The following is a 19,339-nucleotide window of genomic DNA, read 5'->3' as shown; positions in this document are numbered from 1 at the left end:
GAAGGCCAGATTCAAACTCAGTCACGAATGAACAGAAGATGTTTCTTTGTGCATCTCATTTAAACTTTGTTAGAGAGACAATTATATCGAAAATATAATGAACAAAGCAGAACTGCGCAGAGAACATCTACATGCTGATTATATAAAGTTAATATTTCGGATAACTGCAACGTATTCAGCTGTCTGAATCTTTCTGAGGACGCTGGACTAGCAAGGTTACACTACATGTAATTACCACCACTTCTTAAAATGACCGTGGACCACGTCTCATAAATGAATTTGTCTTTTGTGGACTTGCAAACAACTGAATCTGACAGCATCAGTGCAAAACAGTGGATTTGTATGAATAAAAAGTGTCTTATTTGCTCTGTATTCTTCCAGCTTTCTTTCTACAAACCCATTCATTCTGTGAGTGAGAGGAACAAAAACAGAGTATTTCACAGAAACTCAATAAATGAGTTCCTACTGAGAACCCTAAACCCCATCTCTGAAGGTTTGATTTCTGCGCTTATACAAAGAATGGAAAATGACAAACAAAAAACAATCATTATCTTATGTACCAAAGAGTGATGTGAAGTGATAAACTTGATTTTCTTCTTTAATTATCTTTGTTTCTTTAATTCTTTTCTTAACTATGTGTATTAATCCACCCTCTTCTTTGCTTTATTTTCCTGAGTCATATTATAATCCTTCTCTACAGCATGTTCATTACCACTTCAAAAATCCTCCACATGGGTGTCAAAGCAAAGTTTATCATTTGCCTTTCCCTTTCTATAGCCTCCGTGGCATCAGCCTTGTCCAAATATGGAGTCATGGCTAACTCTTTTTGGGGAAAATAAGAGGGTTTTGATCACAATTGCGCATTTTTATGGCAGGCTGTACAAACTGCTACATTTGCTACCAATGAGAATCCTCTATTAGCATCAAACTAGTTCACTGAAATGGTCCATGTATTAACACTGTTACATTATGACACACTAATGGAGATGTAGTGTTTTGTCTGACAGTAAGAGTAAAATGACAGTAACATAGTCAATGACTAAGAATTCATTTACCAAATTTACCGCACCAGATGCATAACCTGGATGTTCTTCGTGGTGTACAGAGCAAAGCTCTCAGCAGACTGCACTGGTCAGGAAGTGTTCAGTTAAACTCAGTGAAATAATCAAGGTGCAGAATAACCTGGACTCATTAATAACATAGTTATTATATGTGTTGGGGAAATATCACAAAAGTGGGATTACACTGCAGTTTAGGAAAGTAGCCCTAAGACAGAGGCAAGCAGTCTGCTTTTTAGTCAGTAACCACTGGTTGGTGAACCCTCTGATTGAGGCTCAAAAAGAGTTCCCACACCTCCTTTGTATGAAAATGGTGTTTGTGAGTGTGTGCGCACCCTGTGCGATGAGGTCCCTCCTCAGCAGTGGGTAGAGCACAGGCTCAACTCCATCCATCTCTCGGATGATAAGTGTTTTTCCAAATCTGACCGCAAGCTCCAGGGATGTCATGAAGTTATTATCCTGTAGAGAGCCGGGACACAGACACACAACTGAAAGAGTACCTTAAATACCAGTGCTGGTTGGTGACACAGAACTCTGTGACTTATAATAGCAATATTATTACTTAGGGTTGATTTGAGCCAAACATACCACCATTGTGCAAGTGTGTGTGCGAGTGACCTCTATAGTGTGTTCTTTAACATATGTGTGTGTGAGTGTGTGTGTTTACCTGTTGGTTGATAACCTCTAGTCTGTGCTCTTTCAGATGTGTGCGTAGCCACTCTGTAGCTCGGGATGACGGGTCGATCAAGAATGGACAGGCGACACTCTGAGTGCATAGCAATGATAAAGAAACATGTTTCAGGTTTTGCCATTTCAGGATAGCTTTACTTAGAAAGAGGCTCAGTTACTGAGGAAAAGGAGGTGTGTGCGTGTGCGTGGGAGAGAGAGAGAGAGAATGTAGTCCACTCCTGTCTCGTGACTGTCATGCTTATCGACCAGCGTCACTCCTATGCCAGGCGAAGGAATGAAGTCCACCACCGTCCTTTCATCCTGTGCTCCTCTATTTCATGGTCTCTTGCTCAAGGATTCTCTTTCTCAAACCATCTAAAACCTGGTTATTTGTCTGTTTATTCCCCCAGCCTTTGCTTACATATATTACATACATCTCATCACTCTAATAGCCAGCAACTAACTCAGTATATACATTAACGACTTTTACTGAAGTGATTTGTCAATATGCTGCAATCCCCCCACCCCCACACACAAACACAAACTTGGAACGGAGACACACAGAGACAGTGAGGAAAAACAGAGGCTACACTGAACTAATGCTGGGTTGGAAGAATGAATTGCGGAACAACGACTCACCCGTAATTTGAGAGCATTGATCTGAGGGCAGCAATGGTAAAAACAACCCACAAACACAATACAGACAAATGGAGGACAGATGAATGGCAACAAGGGCAGAATTCTTGATACAACTAGTCATATTGTTACAAGTAATTGCTGTGGTAACATTGTGCTTTGAAATCTGTTATAAAGGGCATTCACCGTAGAAAACGAAGACTCATTATAAGCTAATATAAAGATAGTTTTCAATAACTTCAGCCTTACAAAAACTAAGACTACAGACAGAAATTGGTGATTAAATCCATAAATCAACATATCCCTCTGTGTCAAAGCAGCTTTGTAATCAGGGGAATTAAGACAAAAGTTGAGAGACTAACAAGATTTGACAGACTTGTCTAACCTGTAGTATGACAAGGGCATTCTCCATGGAGAGGTCATCGGAGGGCAGCCCCTGACTCTTCCAGATCAGCTGCTCGCTCTCCGAGCACAGGAATGACCGCAAGTCAAACTCTGATACAAACACACACAATACAAATGCACATGCTTACTTTTATGTTTGCTCACTGTTAAGAGCAATGGTAATTTTAATCAAAACACAGATATTGGACACCAACAGCCACTTGACAACAAGTCCAAAGTCAACAGTAGTGCCTAAACACATTATGTTACACTTTCAGTCGATCACTAAGTTATTCAACACTGCACTTTCAGAATTGTTCAATCAGCACTAATATTCTAATAATATGTATATCTAATAATACTAATATGTGCTGTACATGTACCATATGTGTCAACGCAGTGCATTGGGCCATGTGTGTGGGTAGTAGTGTGTTTGGGTAGGCTATTCAGAACAGAAGCTGGCATTCAGTATGCTGGTGTTACCGTGTTGGCCTAAAGTATTAGTGCTAGTATATTTACTGTGTAGTCCAGATTGAGCCATCCATGTCTCCAGACAGTGTCTTCTACGGTCTTCAGGAGCTGCTGACAGATAGGTGATGAAGGCTGCAGCCAGCATGGCCCTCATAGGGAGTGTGTCCAACTCATTCTTTATCTCAGACATCTGATGAGAGAGACACAGAGAGAAAAGACAAGACAGCGGAGGGTAAGGGGTTGACAGGCAAGGGAAAAGAGAAAAGTAAGGAACTTGGAGTTACACGCTATGTGGTCATAGCGTGTAACTCCTCTTTCCCTCCTCCAAACTGACTAACCATAAACTCAACTCATAGCCCACACATGCAGGGACACACTCTCACACTTGCGGATTCTGAGCTAATGTGACATCATTGCTGTTAATTTCAAGGTTGACCAGGATTCATTTGAGGTAGTCTATGAGTGGAGTGGATGTCAGGGGATCACAAATGCACACGTATGTGTTGAGTGAATGACTATACAGTACACAAGGCTTAACGGTCAAGCCTTATGATCTCTGAATGCCCACATCTATGAGGCTGCAGGTATCAGCAGCATGTAGTCTCTGGTCTACTGTATTTATACTGTCACACATCCTGCCACAGTCTATCCTCCATTTGTCTGTTTCTGCACCACTTACTCTGTAGTTGTGTACCCTCTCTCTGTGTGGTCCTCCTTTCCCTTCAAACACTTAAACAACTTATAGGCATTGACATGCAGCGAACCACAAGCACTGCATAGTGTCATAAGAGTTAGGGATGAAGTGAGTGCGTGTGTGTGTGTGAGTATATGAAAATACGTGAGTAGAGAGTAAACTGGCTCTTTGGTGCAGGCCTTGACGAAGGCAGTGAGTGTGGTGTGAGTGTGAGAGTGTGTGTGTGTGTGTGTGTGTGTGTGTGTGTGTGTGTGTGTGTGTGTGTGTGTGTGTGTGTGTGTGTGTGTGTGTGTGTGTGTGTCAGGAAGAGATTGAGTGTTTTAATTAAGGTGCAGACAGATGCTGCAGAGAGGAGTAAAAACAGCCAGAAGGGACTGGAGACAGCAGGATACATCCCCCTGTCACACACACACACAGACACACAGACACACAGACACACAGACACACACACCTCCTGTTGCTCTTACATGGTAAATGAGCCCCTTTCTTAGTAAATGTGTATAACCTCCCCCACCCCACACCTCCTATATCAAACTACCTGTGCGTTCCACCGCGTGTGTTCTCCATCAAGTTGTGATATGAGCTGCTGGGCTGCCGTGATCGTGTCCTGAGCTTTTGTCACCTCAGCCTCCAACTTAGCCGCTTCTGTTGTGTGACACTGAAACCTGAGGAAAGAGTAAGCAAGTGACAAGTAGATAACTGTGTTTGACATGGGATCATTGGACATTTCTGAGACTGACGTTATATCTGTTTTATTTACATCATATGGAATAAACAGATTGTATATCATCATTAGTCTGATGTATAATTCATTTGTATCTCCTCCCACATCGCTGAAAGTAGAATACAAATCTGTATGACATCCAACAACACAGTGTGATGTGATGTGAGACCAGACGAGGCGAGGCGAGGCAAGTTGAGGTGAGGTGAGGTGAGGTGAGATGAGGTGAGGCATCAAGATAGTAAGAGGAGAGGAGAGGAGAGGAGAGGAGAGGAGAGGAGAGGAGAGGAGAGATTGGAAAATGTCCTGCCAATTAAAAGGGGCTGGAAAAGACCTGCCCTTCAGTAATTACTGATGTATTCATGTTTATCTAACTACATGGTGAGAAGGAGGGATGCTGCATGGCTGGCAGTCAGAGACAGGGAAGGCAGCTCATTTCTTTCTTGTGGAATGATGCTGTGAGGCTGCTAGCTGAGTTACCTCCAGAAGCTTGTTGAAAGCTGTATTACTTCCAGTCATACCCGCTTTTCACCATAGCTTGAAAGTTTATTTTTCTTTGCCAGTCTGGGTCTGGCCACGCCAGAAGATGGAATGGGCAACTTCTTGCCTTGTCCCTTATTGTATCTTTTTTTTTTTTTTTCCATTTTTATTAAACTTGAAGTCAGGGCTAGTCATAAGGAAAAGATGGTCAATGTGATTTTGAAGAACTACCGTACAAAAACATTTCAAGGGTAATTTCTGGTAATGTAATAACCTTAAGTTTTGAAATACAGTAGAAATGGAAGGATGAAAGGATGGAGGAATAGATGGAAAGTTGGGCGGAAGCATACTTCTCTTTCAACTCGTTGACTTTGGCTCCAACAGAGTTGAGCTGGTCCTCCAGCTTATTCTTCCTACTCTCTGTTTTCCTCAGGTTTCTGGACACACACACACAAAAGAAAGTTATCTCATGTGTGTTTGTTTATCATGAAGAGCGCATCTATGTGTATCAGTATGTGTACACTTCATGTGCATTAGAGGCCATGAGTAACTGAGATTAAGACAAAGAAGCCCACTGACAAGCATGGTTGTGTTGAAGAAATGAATCAAAATCATTCTTAGGTGTTTTCTGGAGAGGTGTTTGTGTGTGTTCCTACTCCAGTAGTCCGGCCTGCTCTCTCTCCAGTGGCTCTATCCTCTCGAGGACGTGGGAGTACTGGACGTTGGCTTTGACCCAAGCAGCCAGAGGAGCAGCTGCTGCACTTGCACGCTTTGCATTCTGACCATAAAAACAACAGCATCTCAAATCAGAAACAGCTCAGTCGCCACAACAACAGCCACAGCAGTAGTCAACCAGAGGTTAATAATGTCCCCCAAACATACATCTAATTCTTATTCTGCTATCATGACTAGGTGACCTTGGGATCGAAGGAGGCCTTGTTCCTGTTGAGCAGCTCCTCCACACTCCGGCGAATCTCAGGGGTGATGTTCCTGGCTTCAAATGTAGCTATGTCCTCCCTCACTCCACGCTTGGCCAGAAAGCTGCAGAAACGGGGGATAAGGGAGAAAGAAAGACACGAGAGAGAGAGAGGACTGGACATGAGCAGTTGACAAATAAAGTGGTGAAAAAACAACAGACACAGCTAAGATGTTGTGAGTGAGACGGTGATGTTACGTGTCATGGCAGTAAAGTGAAGTAGTGATAGAGAGACAGATCATTAGAGAGAGACAGACAGAATAAATTGACTTTTTAGCCAGGAAGTTAATGTTAATTCAAGCCTAAAATTCCGAGACTCAGTTTTTTCATCTCTAATTAAGCGCAAACGGTTGCAACTTATTCTCTTTGTTACTCATATTTAGCAAATCCATCTCTGCCACCCCCCCCCTCCGTCTCACACACACAGACAACACACTCACTGTCTGCCTTTGTTACTTGCAGTGCTCAGAGTGGAGTTGGCTCACCCAATTAACACGAGTCATTAGCAGGGCAGAATGTTTTTTTGTCTGTCTGATCCCCTCTAAAGGTGCCCACGGTCAGATGAGTGATTTGTACCAAAAGCTAATTTAAATAAACACTGGAGCATAAAGTAACTGCACAGACACAGTCATGCAGCAAACACACAAGGGTACATGAAATACACACACAAATACAGATTCTGACATATGCTTATTGTTTAAAATATATTAAATGCACCACAACCTCTTTTTTGACACATGGTTTAACTTCTTGTCAGCTATGTGAGTAAGTGGTGCGAAAAATGAAAAATGAATGAGATGACGAATTAGGACATTCTGCCTTCAAACCTGAGCAAAAATTGATGGTTTGGATGATTTTCCAATTTAAAAATCTTTTGCAGACAGAGCTAAAGTTATCACATTTCTTCATGTTAACCCACGTATAAAGATTTCTCCTTCTCTCCATCTATCCAAGGTGTGTCAAACATTTTCACTTCCTCTGTCCTCAGCCATCCTTCAACACCCCATCACGTCTTTTTGGAGGCCCAGACGGTGCTGAACATCCTCGTCCGTTTAATTACTTCCATCGGGGTAACTTTCTCTCCATCTAACCATCCTTTTCTATCGCCCTCCGTCCGCCTACCCTTTTACACATTCTTCCCACGTCTTCCCCTCTCACCTCTTCATGCTGACCCAGGAGGTGTCGAAGATGCCCATCAGTCTCAGCACGCCCTCCAGGATGTCTCTGATGACATCAGGGGGCATTCGGAGTGAGCGGATCTCAGACAGAGCTTCAGGCTTGATGTTTCCAACTGCACGCTTTGCTTCATCTACCAGAGGCTAGAGGGTAGCAATGATAAGAAGAGGGAGGGATGCAGATAAAGAAGGGGTAAGTGCAGCTGGGATGGCAAGTATGGAAAAGGTAGAGGCCAGTCGTATGTGTTTCTAGTTACAGACAGATATATATATATATATATATCATACTGAGTGCACAAGTCAATCAGACAACTTACCTGCACTTCCTTCAGCTCATCATCAATTTTGGCCTTTCGCTCTTCAATCTTGGACACTTCTTGAGCCATCTTCCCTTTTATCTTCTCCATTTCTGTCTTCTGGTCACTGGCATTCTGGAAATCCAAAAAGGTCATGTGATTGTGTTGGACTGAAAATACAGCTTTCAAATACTTCAAATTCTGAAGCAGAAGAATGTTATACACAGCATACTCCCTTCAACTTGCTATTCACCAAGAAAACTTGATCCCACACTTTGAGATATTACAAGTTAATGCTCTCTTAACAACCTTTTATAATGTAAATGAGTTCCCCTTTTTCAGTACTTCAGTTCTGAGATGTGTCAGACATACAGCCCCAGTCCTCCTCTGAGTAAAGATGAAAGATTTGGTTGAGGAACAGTCACAGTAAGACACATTTATTGAGAATAAAGAAAGAGAGAAGATGAACATTTGGCACCATCATTTTCCAACACTTCCTCTCTCTCACCTCTATATCCCTAGAATCTATCCATCTTATCACATCCTATCCTCATACAAAGCTAATTTCTTCATAGACTGTCTCCCCAACCCTCCAATTCTCCCCTTGTCAAGCTTGACCCCTCCCTATACACCACATATTTCCCTTATTCCCTCTCCAAATCTCATTTTTCTTCCTCATCCACTAAACACACTCTGAATGCCTCTGTCACTCTTTCACCTAGTTTGTTTCAACTCTTCATCACTTTGTCCCACTCTTCCTCCCTTTTTCCCTTCCTGCTGTCTCCTTCTCTGTAGGGGACATGGCCACTGCAGCCCAAAGGAATGAGTCTAGTCATTAATTATCACTCTGCAAACTGACAGTTATTCCTGCTCCTGTTTCTCTTGTTTCTTCCCTCTCCCTCTTTCCCTCCATCTCACTCAAAAGTAGATTCCCCACAGAGACAAAGACAGGAGGATATCATAACTAATGAACAGGGTCTCAGCTTCCTTTCTTCCCTCCACACATCTATCCATCCATCCAAGCATCCATTCATCCTCTAGACAGAGACAGCAGGAGGAAATGGAAACATGGATATCGAGAGATAGAAAGCACTGGATGAGGAGTCACAGAACAAACAAATGTGCATACCCACACAAACCAAATAAATAGCGTCTTCACAGCAGGGGAGACACAGCCATGGGAAAACCAGAAAAAGTTGCTTGCATAATACAATGCAGATGAGGAGAGGAGAGTGAAGGGGAGAGAAGCAAAGATAAGACAGTAAGAGAAGAGAAGAGAAGAGAAGAGAAGAGAAGAGAAGAGAAGAGAAGAGAAGAGAAGAGAAGAGAAGAGAAGAGAAGAGAAGAGAAGAGAAGAGAAGAGGGCCACAGTGTGAGTTGAGAGGAGGATAGATGCAACTTGGAGGAGACATGAAACCCTGCAGGACCTCTGTGCTGCCTGCCACTGTGTGTCAAAGTTACACACACTGACATACACACTCCCACAAACATACATATACACACACAGACACACACCTGCATGGAGGTGGTGATTTCCTGCAGGGCAGAATCTGCCTCCTGTTGTTTAGTTTTCAGCAGTGCGCTCTGCTCTGCAGCCCGCCTCTTCAACTCGTCGACCAATGCCTTTGCTTCATTCAGCTTTGACACTCCCGCCTGCAAGCACAGCACCAGGATCAACATTGCCCTAATTCTAAGGTCAAGTGCTCACTCACAGACACTGCATTTGCGATTAGAAACCACCAGCAATTAATAATGAAGACAGGCTGTTTTACACAGAAATCAGAGTTTATCAGTGCTCAAAATTCCAGTGAAATCTTTTCTTTTACTTCTGCTTACGGTTTTGCGGTACACAAAAACTCATAACATACATTTTAAAACTGGCTACTATTTTTTTTGTCATTGGCTGCCTATTAAGTGACCTCATATAGTACACGGTCCATATTGTACTCCTGCTGATATTGTACCTGCAGATGCTGTTGTCTCGTCGTGAGCTGGCTCTGCTTCCGGTTAAATAATGCAGTGTAAACATGCAGAAAGGCCATGTACTGGCTGGGTGTCGCTCCATGCTCTCTGCATGACTCATGGACCATCAGGAACAAATGGCACAGGTCTCCCTGAGCAGACCCTGCTGGAAGCAGAGGACGAGGAACACAAGCTGGTTTAAATTTAGGGGGTCAAGTTCATGATATAAAACACAGCCAAACACAGTTAGAACGTTTGCTATTACATACATGAACTGAATATTATACACTGACTAAACGCACTTAGTAAAAAGCCTATTTTCAAAAGTTATACAATACATAGGAAGACTGAGGTTGACTCAAATGTCCAGCACACAGAAGAGCAGTATAATTACAACGAGGGAAACGACAGCGATGAACTACAAAAACATCATTATCATTAGAAATAGCACACTCATACAATTCAAAATTATTGAATGAAAATGGGTTATTTTCCAGATAATTACAGACTTCTCTGCTCTGAGTAAATGTGCTCCTACCTGAGCTTTTCCCCTTCGTGGCCTTTTCTCTTTCATTCTCCTCCCCTCCTCCTTCTGCCTTTGCCAGCAGCAGTTCAGGAATCTGAAAAGGTACACATTTACACAAACAAACCAGATAGAGAATTTAGATAGAAAGCATTGATGCATGCATGGAAAAAAAAAATCTTTTCTCAGCAGCTTTTTAAAAATAATGTGTCAAGCATTAAATTTCAGGTTCCACTGGTAAGCAAATTTACTTCTTAAGCCCTGCAGTGATAGGGTCAATATTGGATGTGGAGCCACTGGATACTGGTAAAGCATACAAATACATATAAATGCGGCTACAGCAGAGCTCTCGGCTACAAAAGTCTGTCTTTTCAGTCTTTTCAGGTTTATGGAAATCTCCATACTCAATGCCTTAGCTGGATTTATTGATCATAGATACTGGTGTGAACTTTATCTGCGAATTTAATATATTTTTGATCTATACATGCTGCTCCTCCTCCTCTTTCACTAACCTTCTTCATGCTGCTTTCAGACCATCCTTCCATCCACTGGACAGAACACTTGCGATAGAAAGCTGGGTTGCTCTCACAGTTGATGGTGAAGTTACTGCTGGAGCAGTCCATGATCAGAACTATGTGGAGGTTCTGCTGGATTCCTAAGGGGGTGTCAAACACAAAGAGCAGCAGAATAGGTGGGGAATAAAAACTGTGGAGGAGTTCATCACAAAATGTCATTTGAAACCCAGCAAATGAGAGGGAAACAGAGACAGTAAAGGGGAATGTGAAGACAGGCTGTAGTTTTTATGTCACTGATATTGTTCCTTTTTAGCTTGTACATCCCTGACAGAGTTGGATAGTGAAGGTGAGCAGGGAGCTCTTTAGTGGGTTTGCTTTGACAATAATAGAGCTATTGATTTGATTCTCGAGCAGCAAACTCATCCTCAGTGACACTGCACTATTCCTGCAGTACACACATCACTGCACAGCTGGGAAGCAGAGGAACAGAGTCAGATACAATCACAGAGGACAACAGATGGAACAATCAGTGGAAAGAAATGACACGTGTAGTAGACTCTTACAGTGGGAAAGAGGACCACAGTGCTCCATATATCACATGGATGGGGACACACCAAAATAATGAATGACAGGCAGACAAACTGACGATAAATATTTGGTACTGACTGTAAGAAAAGTAGTTGTAGAGCGGTCCGGTGAATCCATCCTGGGAAGCAGCATCTTTGAGGCAGGAGAGGAGAGGCTCCATTTCCTCTGGGGTGTACAGACCTGGAACTTCACCTGAAACATGACACACATATACAAAGAAATGATCAGCATCTCCTACACGTTAGCATCTGTCACAGGCAACTAAATAAAAGATCGTAGGGACAGAATCTATGACTGGTGTGCAGCCTGAGCGGCACATAGTTCGTATTCAAATGCAGACCATGAATACGCCAAAGGTTTGCTATAGGAAAGTGTATGATATTAAGATTCAGTGCACACATACTGCACACAAACATCACACTTATGAGACCCTCGGTTGACTGCATTCAGTGTTATGTATTTTGCTCCAAGGTGACCAAGGGATAGTAAAATAGGAAAGAAAATGGGATGGCTTGGCATTTTGGGAATTATTTCTGCTCACTGGAGTCTTGTCATCACCTTCAGGTTGCCAGGCAACCAAGAGAGACACCAGGATGTCAGTGTAATCGGTGAAGAAATAGTCCAGCACATATCGACACTGTAAAACCATAACTTGATGTGTCTATACTTTGGTTTGTGAGCAGATTAAACAAATGAAATAAAAAATGCTCATTAGCGAGCTTTAGAGGTGCTGGTTGGCAGATTTTGCTACCTTTGGACAGAGTCAGGCTAGCTGTTTCTCCCTGTTGTAAGTCTTTATGCTAGGCTAAGATAACCATCTGGCTCCTGTCACAGTGGTGTCAATCCTCTCATCTAACTCTCTGAAAGCACAGCAAATAATCATATTTCCCAAAAAGTCCAACATTTCTTTTATTACAACATTAACCTAATACAACTTTTAACCTTGGCCCTAAAAGAAAGCTGTAACTCCTTGAGGTCCAAACAGCCAAATCTGTTCTAATAAAAATAGGAGTAAGGAAAAACCAACACACAAACACAATACAAACCTGATGACAGCAGGCTGTTGACCATCTCTAAGAAAGCTGGGTGAACAAACTGATAGTCTTCCAACAGTAGAACCACCTGTTGACCCTCCAAACCTGCCAGCTGCATCACCTACACACACAGTACACACACATTGTACATTTGATACACATCACACACACTTATATACATTAGATATAAATGTAAACGTGACACACCACAGCTTTATGGACACCAAAGTTCCTTTAGAAAACTACTGTGCATTTAAGGTTTAATGCCTTTAAAAAGCTTGCCAGTACACGACAATAATCTCTAAGTGCATTCTGCAAAGAGTGGTTGCTTGGCACAATGTGAACCAATAAAAAAGGCGATCCACTCTTACCGTCTTGAGATCATTGCTGAAATGCTTGAGAGTATAACCACGAGAGATTTTGGGCGTGAACAACGCGTATCCATGCATGTGCGACACCAGGCACGTGGCCGTGTGCCGACCCACCCCGCTTCGGCCTGCCAGAAGCAGAGACCCACCGGGTCTGCTCAGGACCCGATCCACCCTGGACACAAAGTCACATACTTCCCAGAACAGGAGAAGATCCAGCTCCCTGTTATCGCGACTGTACAGCACTACTCCCTAGAGGAAGAAGAGGGAGGAACACACACAGGTGAGGAGGTGCACCAGAGACATTCTGACAAATACAATGAAATGAAAAATACAAAGACACACAAGCTAATGAATGAGATCAGCAACCACTGTACATAAACACATATGTATGTGTGTATACTCAATCCCACAAGCCTGAGCACACATACCACCCCAGACAACAGTTCCTCACTGTTACCTTCTGTATGACTTGTTTAAGGTCAGCTGAATCCAGACGTCCCAGTTGTTTACCATGAGGAGGTAGAGACTGGCCTGGAGCCATTACAGCCCCTTCAGTGGCTCCCCATGTCACATAGAAACCATCTGCAAGCAAGGGAAATATTATAACCTGTTGGTAACACATCTGCATATGCGCACATCGTATGACACAGTCGAGGCTGTTTACAGAGGTGAGACAGAACAGACAAAAAAATGAGCACTGTCACCAAAATGAATACCAGTCAAATGCATGTAAAAATTTGATCAAATGTGTTTCTAAATGTTCAATCTGTGCATTTTGATTTGATTTCAAATCCCACAGCTAACATCCCAAATGTTGCACAGAAGCATGCAGTTGTTGGTTTTGTGAGCAGACTGCACTTTGGCCACAGTTTGGAAGAGGCATTTCTCACTAAGGAAACAAAGTAACCTTTAGCCTTTAACTGAGGCTCTCTAACAGTTTAGATACAACTGCATGTTATGTCACCTTATGTTACTATTCAGCCAACTCGGCGATGCCAAAGGGAGAAGGGTATGCAGATGACAGGGATGCTCCAGAAGAAAGTGACTGCGCTTGCAAGCTACTCCTCTGTCTCTGCAATCATTGCCAGGTGCTGAGATATTACAGTTTCACGTCTCTTAGTCACTGAGCACTCGGGCTGTCAACCAATACTCTAAATTCAACCTTATATTTAAATTGTTAAAAAAATCCACACATTCGACTGTGAAAATTAAGTCACAAAGAAGTCAGACAGAAGTCACAAAGTTTCTGTTGTCCAGTCAGAAAACCTGTTTGTCCGACATATTTAAGTCTCTCCTGCTCTCTCCTCCGTAACATCCGGTGAACATAATTCCGAAAACATTCTGACTCCATGTTGTTTTCCCCGCTGCTTCTCTGATGGCCGCCCTCTCTCTCGCTCCTCTCCTGATTCGGTAAATTAAGAATTTATTTGAACCAAACCAGAGTTCGTGGTGATTGTTGGACGAGTGAACAGACAGACCAAGAAGGTGGTTTGGTGAGTTCTGTTTTGTTTTTGTCACATTTGAATGAAGTGTGTTTTCTGATGATAAAATCACTGTTTCTGTGAATTGACTCTGGTTGCTTTGGCGAGCGCGAAATAACAGCTGTTTCTGGTTAAACAAAACAAATTTTATTCTTTAACAAGAATGTATCTCTATAGGGATCCTTTCAACAATATTGTCAGACACTTATTATAACAATCTGAGTCTGTCTTTGGCAAAACAAACACTTTTACATACACAATGTAATCCCTGAGGGATTCCCCTCTGTGACTGCATTGCTGTGCGTTGTGTGGCTGCAACATTCAATACTGAAGAAACAAAGAAAAAAATTGATATTTGACTGGTTTTAACCGATGTTTGTTTTGCAGTTTCAAGGGCCAATGACAATATGTCATTGTATATATTCAGCACCCTGTTCTTGATCATTACAACCTCTCTGAGTTGAGCTAGTTTCCTTTACAACAGCTTCCAGTATTAGTCTGCATGAAGAAAACGAGCATTTGTCATGTATTTCCAGTGCTGCTGTGCAGATTATTACTAGTATAGCACATATTGGTTTTACCAATACAATTTGATTTACAATTCTAAGTTGGGAACAGTTAAACCAATTTAAAGAAGGAAACACTTTATCAATGCCATGCTGGTTTAAAATAAGTAAACAGACCATTAGCTGAGAAACTGCCATAAATGCAAAGCTGTTGAATAACAGAGCCAATCAAATTTTGCTTTCATTCAGATATAAGGGTCAAACTGAAAATGTCTGAGTGCATGAATTCCATCAAGTAGTCAATTTGCAATGTAATTTTTCCTGCTTGGTCAATGATGGGCTGTTTGAAACCACCTGAGCCTGCAAGCAGTTGTTTTGTATGTGTGTGTACGAATGTGTGTGTTGAATGGTGTACGTCATCCAGAATATAGCCATCTCATACCAGTCATGTTGTCGAGAGCATCAGAGCCCCAGTCTCCCCGTATGATGGAGGAGAGGATGTTATCAAAGGTGTGAAGGTCTTTGGAGGAAACCAGCCGGTCTCTGAACAGCCTCCTAGCCTCATATGCTACCACCTCCAACACGCTGTCTGTCACATTAGATTGGGCTAAAAAAGAATAAATGAGACACACACACATTTGAATTCACACCCAACAGGATATCCCAAAATAATTCATCAAAATCAAGAGAAAGTGTCTGTGGATTCGCTTTTGTAATACTATTTAAAAGCCACTTTTGTACTTTGTCTTCTATTCTGTCTCTGTACTGAATGTCCTGTCTGATTTTGTATTGTACTGCCATTGTTGTCTTGACCAGGTCTCTCGTAAGAGTAAGAGATCAGATTACCTGTCTGGATAAAGGTCAAATTAAAAAGAAGACATACGCATGCTTGCACTTACACACATGATATGATTGGCTGATTCTGTTTGACATTTGCTTCTTATCAGAACTTTGACACAACATTCAACACACTGACTAACTGAAAAACTGAAGAAATCAAATACTACATTTCAGTGACTCATATAGGAAAGGACATTTTTCTGCATCTCACTTGCACCATAACACATACACTGAGTACTTTGTAGCCTGTCCATATCTGTCATGACACTAGCACCTTAGTCACACGATGACTCAACATGAGTCAAGGGGCTGTTTTTGGTGGGATCAAGCATGACACAAGCACCTCCCTTGGTGAGACTAAGTTTATTAAATTCCCCCGAGAATCAGCAGAGTGCTGCTAGCTAAAAAGAGAGTGCTCCAGGGAGAAGCCAGAATCGTGGTCTCATAGGCCGCTGGCTTCAACAATGTCTGTCACATTATATTGAAAGAGCTGAAGAAGACTGAGGAACAGTTGACACTCCAGGGTTTTCCTGGCATATTAAATTTTAAAGACTACTCAGCACTCACTCTGTTTGAGCTCTGCTTTTGGTCTCCACCAACTCCTGAGGGTAATATCTGCCTCTTTCATTGCTAAATGTTCTAATATTGTCAGCTAATCGCTAACTGTATCTGTGCGCTGTTTGGTGCTGAGCAGGTAGTGTACAGTGGGTTTTTCAAGCATTTCTGTTGAAAACATATTAAACAATAGAGTAATGGCAGTTATGAAGTATTGTTAGTATATTCATTGGGATCACACACACACTCAAACTCACCACAAACATCAACACAGTCACCGAAGAAAGAGGAAGAAAGAGGGGGTTTTACATACCAACACGAAGGTAAGCAGCAAGAGGGGAAAAGAGGGAGGAAGAAGTAAGAGCAAGTTACAAAATGATGAGCAAAGGAAAAGAGAAGTTTGTCCGCTGACGTGTTTAATTAAAATAAATGATTGGACTCACTATCACAGCAGGAACACATTGCAGAAGGAGAGAAAGAGTGACAGAGGGAGAGATGAAAGGACAGCAAAGGGAGAGGATGATAAAAGAGGGGAGACAGACGAGTGACAGAGAGGAAGTGAGGAAAGAGAGGGGAGAGAGAGAGAGAGAGAGAGAGAGAGAGAGAGAGAGAGAGAGAGAGAGAGAGAAAGAGAGAGAGAGAGAGATCGAATGAAGAAAAAGGTGAGAGCTGGAGACAGTAGCACTGAGCTAAAGGAATACTGACAAGAAACTAAGCCATCTGGTCCTGTCTTTTTGATTCTGGCATCAAAACTGACTGAGTTATTCATGCTTTATGTTGCTCAGCACTAGCAAAATTATTCAGTGTGAGGACTCTGAGGAATTACTAGAAAACCAGTGGGTCATTAAATCCAACTTTCTGTTTCTGTTTGCATGCAGCAGTGCCTCGGAAAATGTGGGTCAAAAAAGCCCCTTCCAGGTCATGGGTCTGATTCCTGGGGGTTCCCTCTTTAAAAAAGTAGAACAGGCCTCAATGGAGATGAAAAGTTTTTACTTGTTCCCCAACTTAGAGGTTTGAGTGTCCCTGGTTATTCCGTCAATCATATTCCTGTCAAAAAAAGTGCTAAAAGACACACATATTAAATGTCTGCTTACCTGCAGTAAGGTCATATCGCAGCAGGCTGAGGACCCATTCTGTGAGGATACAGGGGGTAAATAGGTAGTGGCTGTGGTCATCCACTGTAAACTTGGCTTTCACCTGACAGTAAAGACAGACAGGGAGACAGGTGATACATACATATCTATAGGACAAACTTTATCGCCAACTGACAATATACGGAATTTATGGTGGAATTTATAGTTATTCCCTGAAGCAAGAGTGATTATATGTCTGCTTCACCAGCAAAAAAAGCATAAACTACAAATGTCTAACATTTATCCTTACAGTTTCACCACCTACAGAAAACCAAAACATCTACTGTCATTATGCACTACTGTGTTAGGCTATTCATGAGAATCTCTGTAATATATGTACCTGGTCTATAAACTCTGGACTTGCAGTAGTTATCTAAAAATCTGGTGTGCTTCCCAAAGTAAATTAGGTCCTCAACCAAAACCCATGAATTCAAAGAAGGACTTTTTTTTTTTTAAAGCATACAAGGGCAGTGGTATTGTGACGCAAATGCCTGTATTAATTGATACTGTTCATCAGTCAGTGTTCAGCCTGTGCATGCTGTTCCTCTGCTGGAGAACAACCATGGATTCAATGTGGTATCACTCAAATTCCAATGAAAGTCTCCAATGACTTGTTTGTGCTTTCAATATCTCAGGCAAAACTAAATGTGAACATGAACGAACACCCTGTTCAAGTCAATACCTGTTCGTAAAGCTGCACAAGAGACCCAGCCAGCTGGTGTGTTTTCCCTGTGCTGGCCCAGGATGCCTGGCTGCCCAGGCTATGCTGGAGAACTGGCTGCAGGTATGCTGAGTAGATAGTCTGCAGCTGCTCCCTGTCTGGATAGCTAAAGGCAATGGCAAAGAGGCAGAGAAACAGATGGATGCAGCAAAATGAAAGTAGAGGGGATCACAGTCCTTATTACAAGGAGACCGACACGCAGAAATAGAGATAAGGGGTGATGTCGGGGAAACAAAATTTATGCTTGTATGCAAATACATGCATAATTGCAGGCTGTTTGGTAAAGTGTAAAGCAATGCGTAAAATACATTTGCAGCAAACTTACTCTATTGTGCAGATGCGAACTATAGAGGAGAAGCGGGATGTGAGCGAATGGCTCCCTACAGCACCCCCTGTTGACATGGAGGCCACCACCTGGATGTTCTCAAGACTCACCCACTCCAGATTTTCATCATAGAAGCCTTTATATGTTAAAGCCTGAAGGAAAGACAGCGAGAGGAGAGAGAACGAGATGGGAGGGACAGAATTAAGAACGTGGAAGATATAGGAAAGTTGGGAGAAGTAAGGCACTTATTAAAGTCAGTGAGACTCCCAAGTACTTTCCAATTTTACAGTACATGGAACTTACAGGAAACAGTGTGAAAGTCTGAGTTTGTGAGGGCGGACACTGAGATTCAAATGATTTTTTTAACCACATCATCCATTCACTAATTTGTTCACTAATCTGTCTTTTTGTTTACGTATCGTCGCTACCTGTTGCAGGAAGGCAGTGAGGTTGCTGGTCCCCCACTTATCAGGTTTGGGTAGGTTGATGTCTTTTAGGTAGAGCACCAGGTTTTCACAGTCTTTGGGTCTGAAGACTCGACCAGTGTTAGAGCTGAGCAACAGGCAGGTCTGACCAAGCTTCTGTAGGACATGGCGAGAAGAGGTCTGGGCACTGCAGTGAACCACAGCGACTTGGGTGGACCGAAGTCGAGAGAAGGCGTAGCGCAGGAGCATGCTAGACAGAAAACAACACATCGATGAAAGGTCAAGAAACACGCGGGCATTTATTTTTAGATGGTGTGGAGAGACAGGGCCAAGTAGCTTCAGCCAAATGACTAAATGCCTAAATCCTACACATCTCATACATGTTTAGGATGGTGGGACCACAGAGAAGGATCAGAGGAAGAAATGTGCCTTAGTGCTACTTGGCCACTTGGGATCTGGAGAACAATATTTGTCAGAGCAGACCCGAAGGCAAAGAGAGAAATTTTGAGAGGGTGCAAAACAGAGAGAAAATAATTGGAAAGTAAATGATCTTCCAGCGCATGTGTGTGTAACTTAGAAATCAAAAGAGTGATCTGACAAACCCGGTGTCTCACTGGCACAGTGACCTTTTAGGTGAAGTGAGACAAGCGGACGAGAAAAGGAGACACTGAGTGAGACTCAACTGGAGTGTAAAAGGCAAACTGAGTGACCCTTGTTCTTCAGCCCACTGAGGACGGAGGCAATTACTTTTGAGGCAGCAACTGCCTGTGTACACATACACAAGCTTGAGCACATGCACC

At 42.5% G+C, this 19,339-nt stretch overlaps 1 protein-coding gene across 1 annotated transcript in view; it reads right to left on the bottom strand.

Moving 5' to 3' along the window:
• Positions 1-19,339, bottom strand: part of dync2h1 (dynein cytoplasmic 2 heavy chain 1) — a 101,880-nt gene that overhangs the window by 52,339 nt on the left and 30,202 nt on the right. Inside the window, exons 48-71 of the mRNA XM_070970225.1 lie at positions 18,543-18,789; positions 18,115-18,266; positions 17,751-17,895; positions 17,030-17,132; positions 14,983-15,147; positions 13,011-13,135; positions 12,554-12,802; positions 12,195-12,303; positions 11,227-11,340; positions 10,558-10,700; positions 10,061-10,142; positions 9,525-9,688; positions 9,076-9,213; positions 7,582-7,695; positions 7,248-7,408; positions 6,031-6,154; positions 5,770-5,891; positions 5,464-5,550; positions 4,451-4,577; positions 3,267-3,408; positions 2,749-2,858; positions 2,367-2,387; positions 1,726-1,824; positions 1,394-1,517 (exon numbers count right to left, since the gene is read on the bottom strand). Of these exons, the coding sequence (XP_070826326.1) occupies positions 1,394-1,517; positions 1,726-1,824; positions 2,367-2,387; positions 2,749-2,858; positions 3,267-3,408; positions 4,451-4,577; positions 5,464-5,550; positions 5,770-5,891; positions 6,031-6,154; positions 7,248-7,408; positions 7,582-7,695; positions 9,076-9,213; positions 9,525-9,688; positions 10,061-10,142; positions 10,558-10,700; positions 11,227-11,340; positions 12,195-12,303; positions 12,554-12,802; positions 13,011-13,135; positions 14,983-15,147; positions 17,030-17,132; positions 17,751-17,895; positions 18,115-18,266; positions 18,543-18,789 (3,167 nt within the window). The remainder of the gene's footprint in view (positions 1-1,393; positions 1,518-1,725; positions 1,825-2,366; positions 2,388-2,748; positions 2,859-3,266; positions 3,409-4,450; positions 4,578-5,463; positions 5,551-5,769; positions 5,892-6,030; positions 6,155-7,247; positions 7,409-7,581; positions 7,696-9,075; positions 9,214-9,524; positions 9,689-10,060; positions 10,143-10,557; positions 10,701-11,226; positions 11,341-12,194; positions 12,304-12,553; positions 12,803-13,010; positions 13,136-14,982; positions 15,148-17,029; positions 17,133-17,750; positions 17,896-18,114; positions 18,267-18,542; positions 18,790-19,339) is intronic.

Source organism: Chaetodon trifascialis, chromosome 9 (assembly GCF_039877785.1).
Source record: "Chaetodon trifascialis isolate fChaTrf1 chromosome 9, fChaTrf1.hap1, whole genome shotgun sequence".
NCBI classification, from domain to species: domain Eukaryota; kingdom Metazoa; phylum Chordata; class Actinopteri; order Chaetodontiformes; family Chaetodontidae; genus Chaetodon; species Chaetodon trifascialis.
This window is presented reverse-complemented; position numbering and strand designations above follow the sequence as displayed.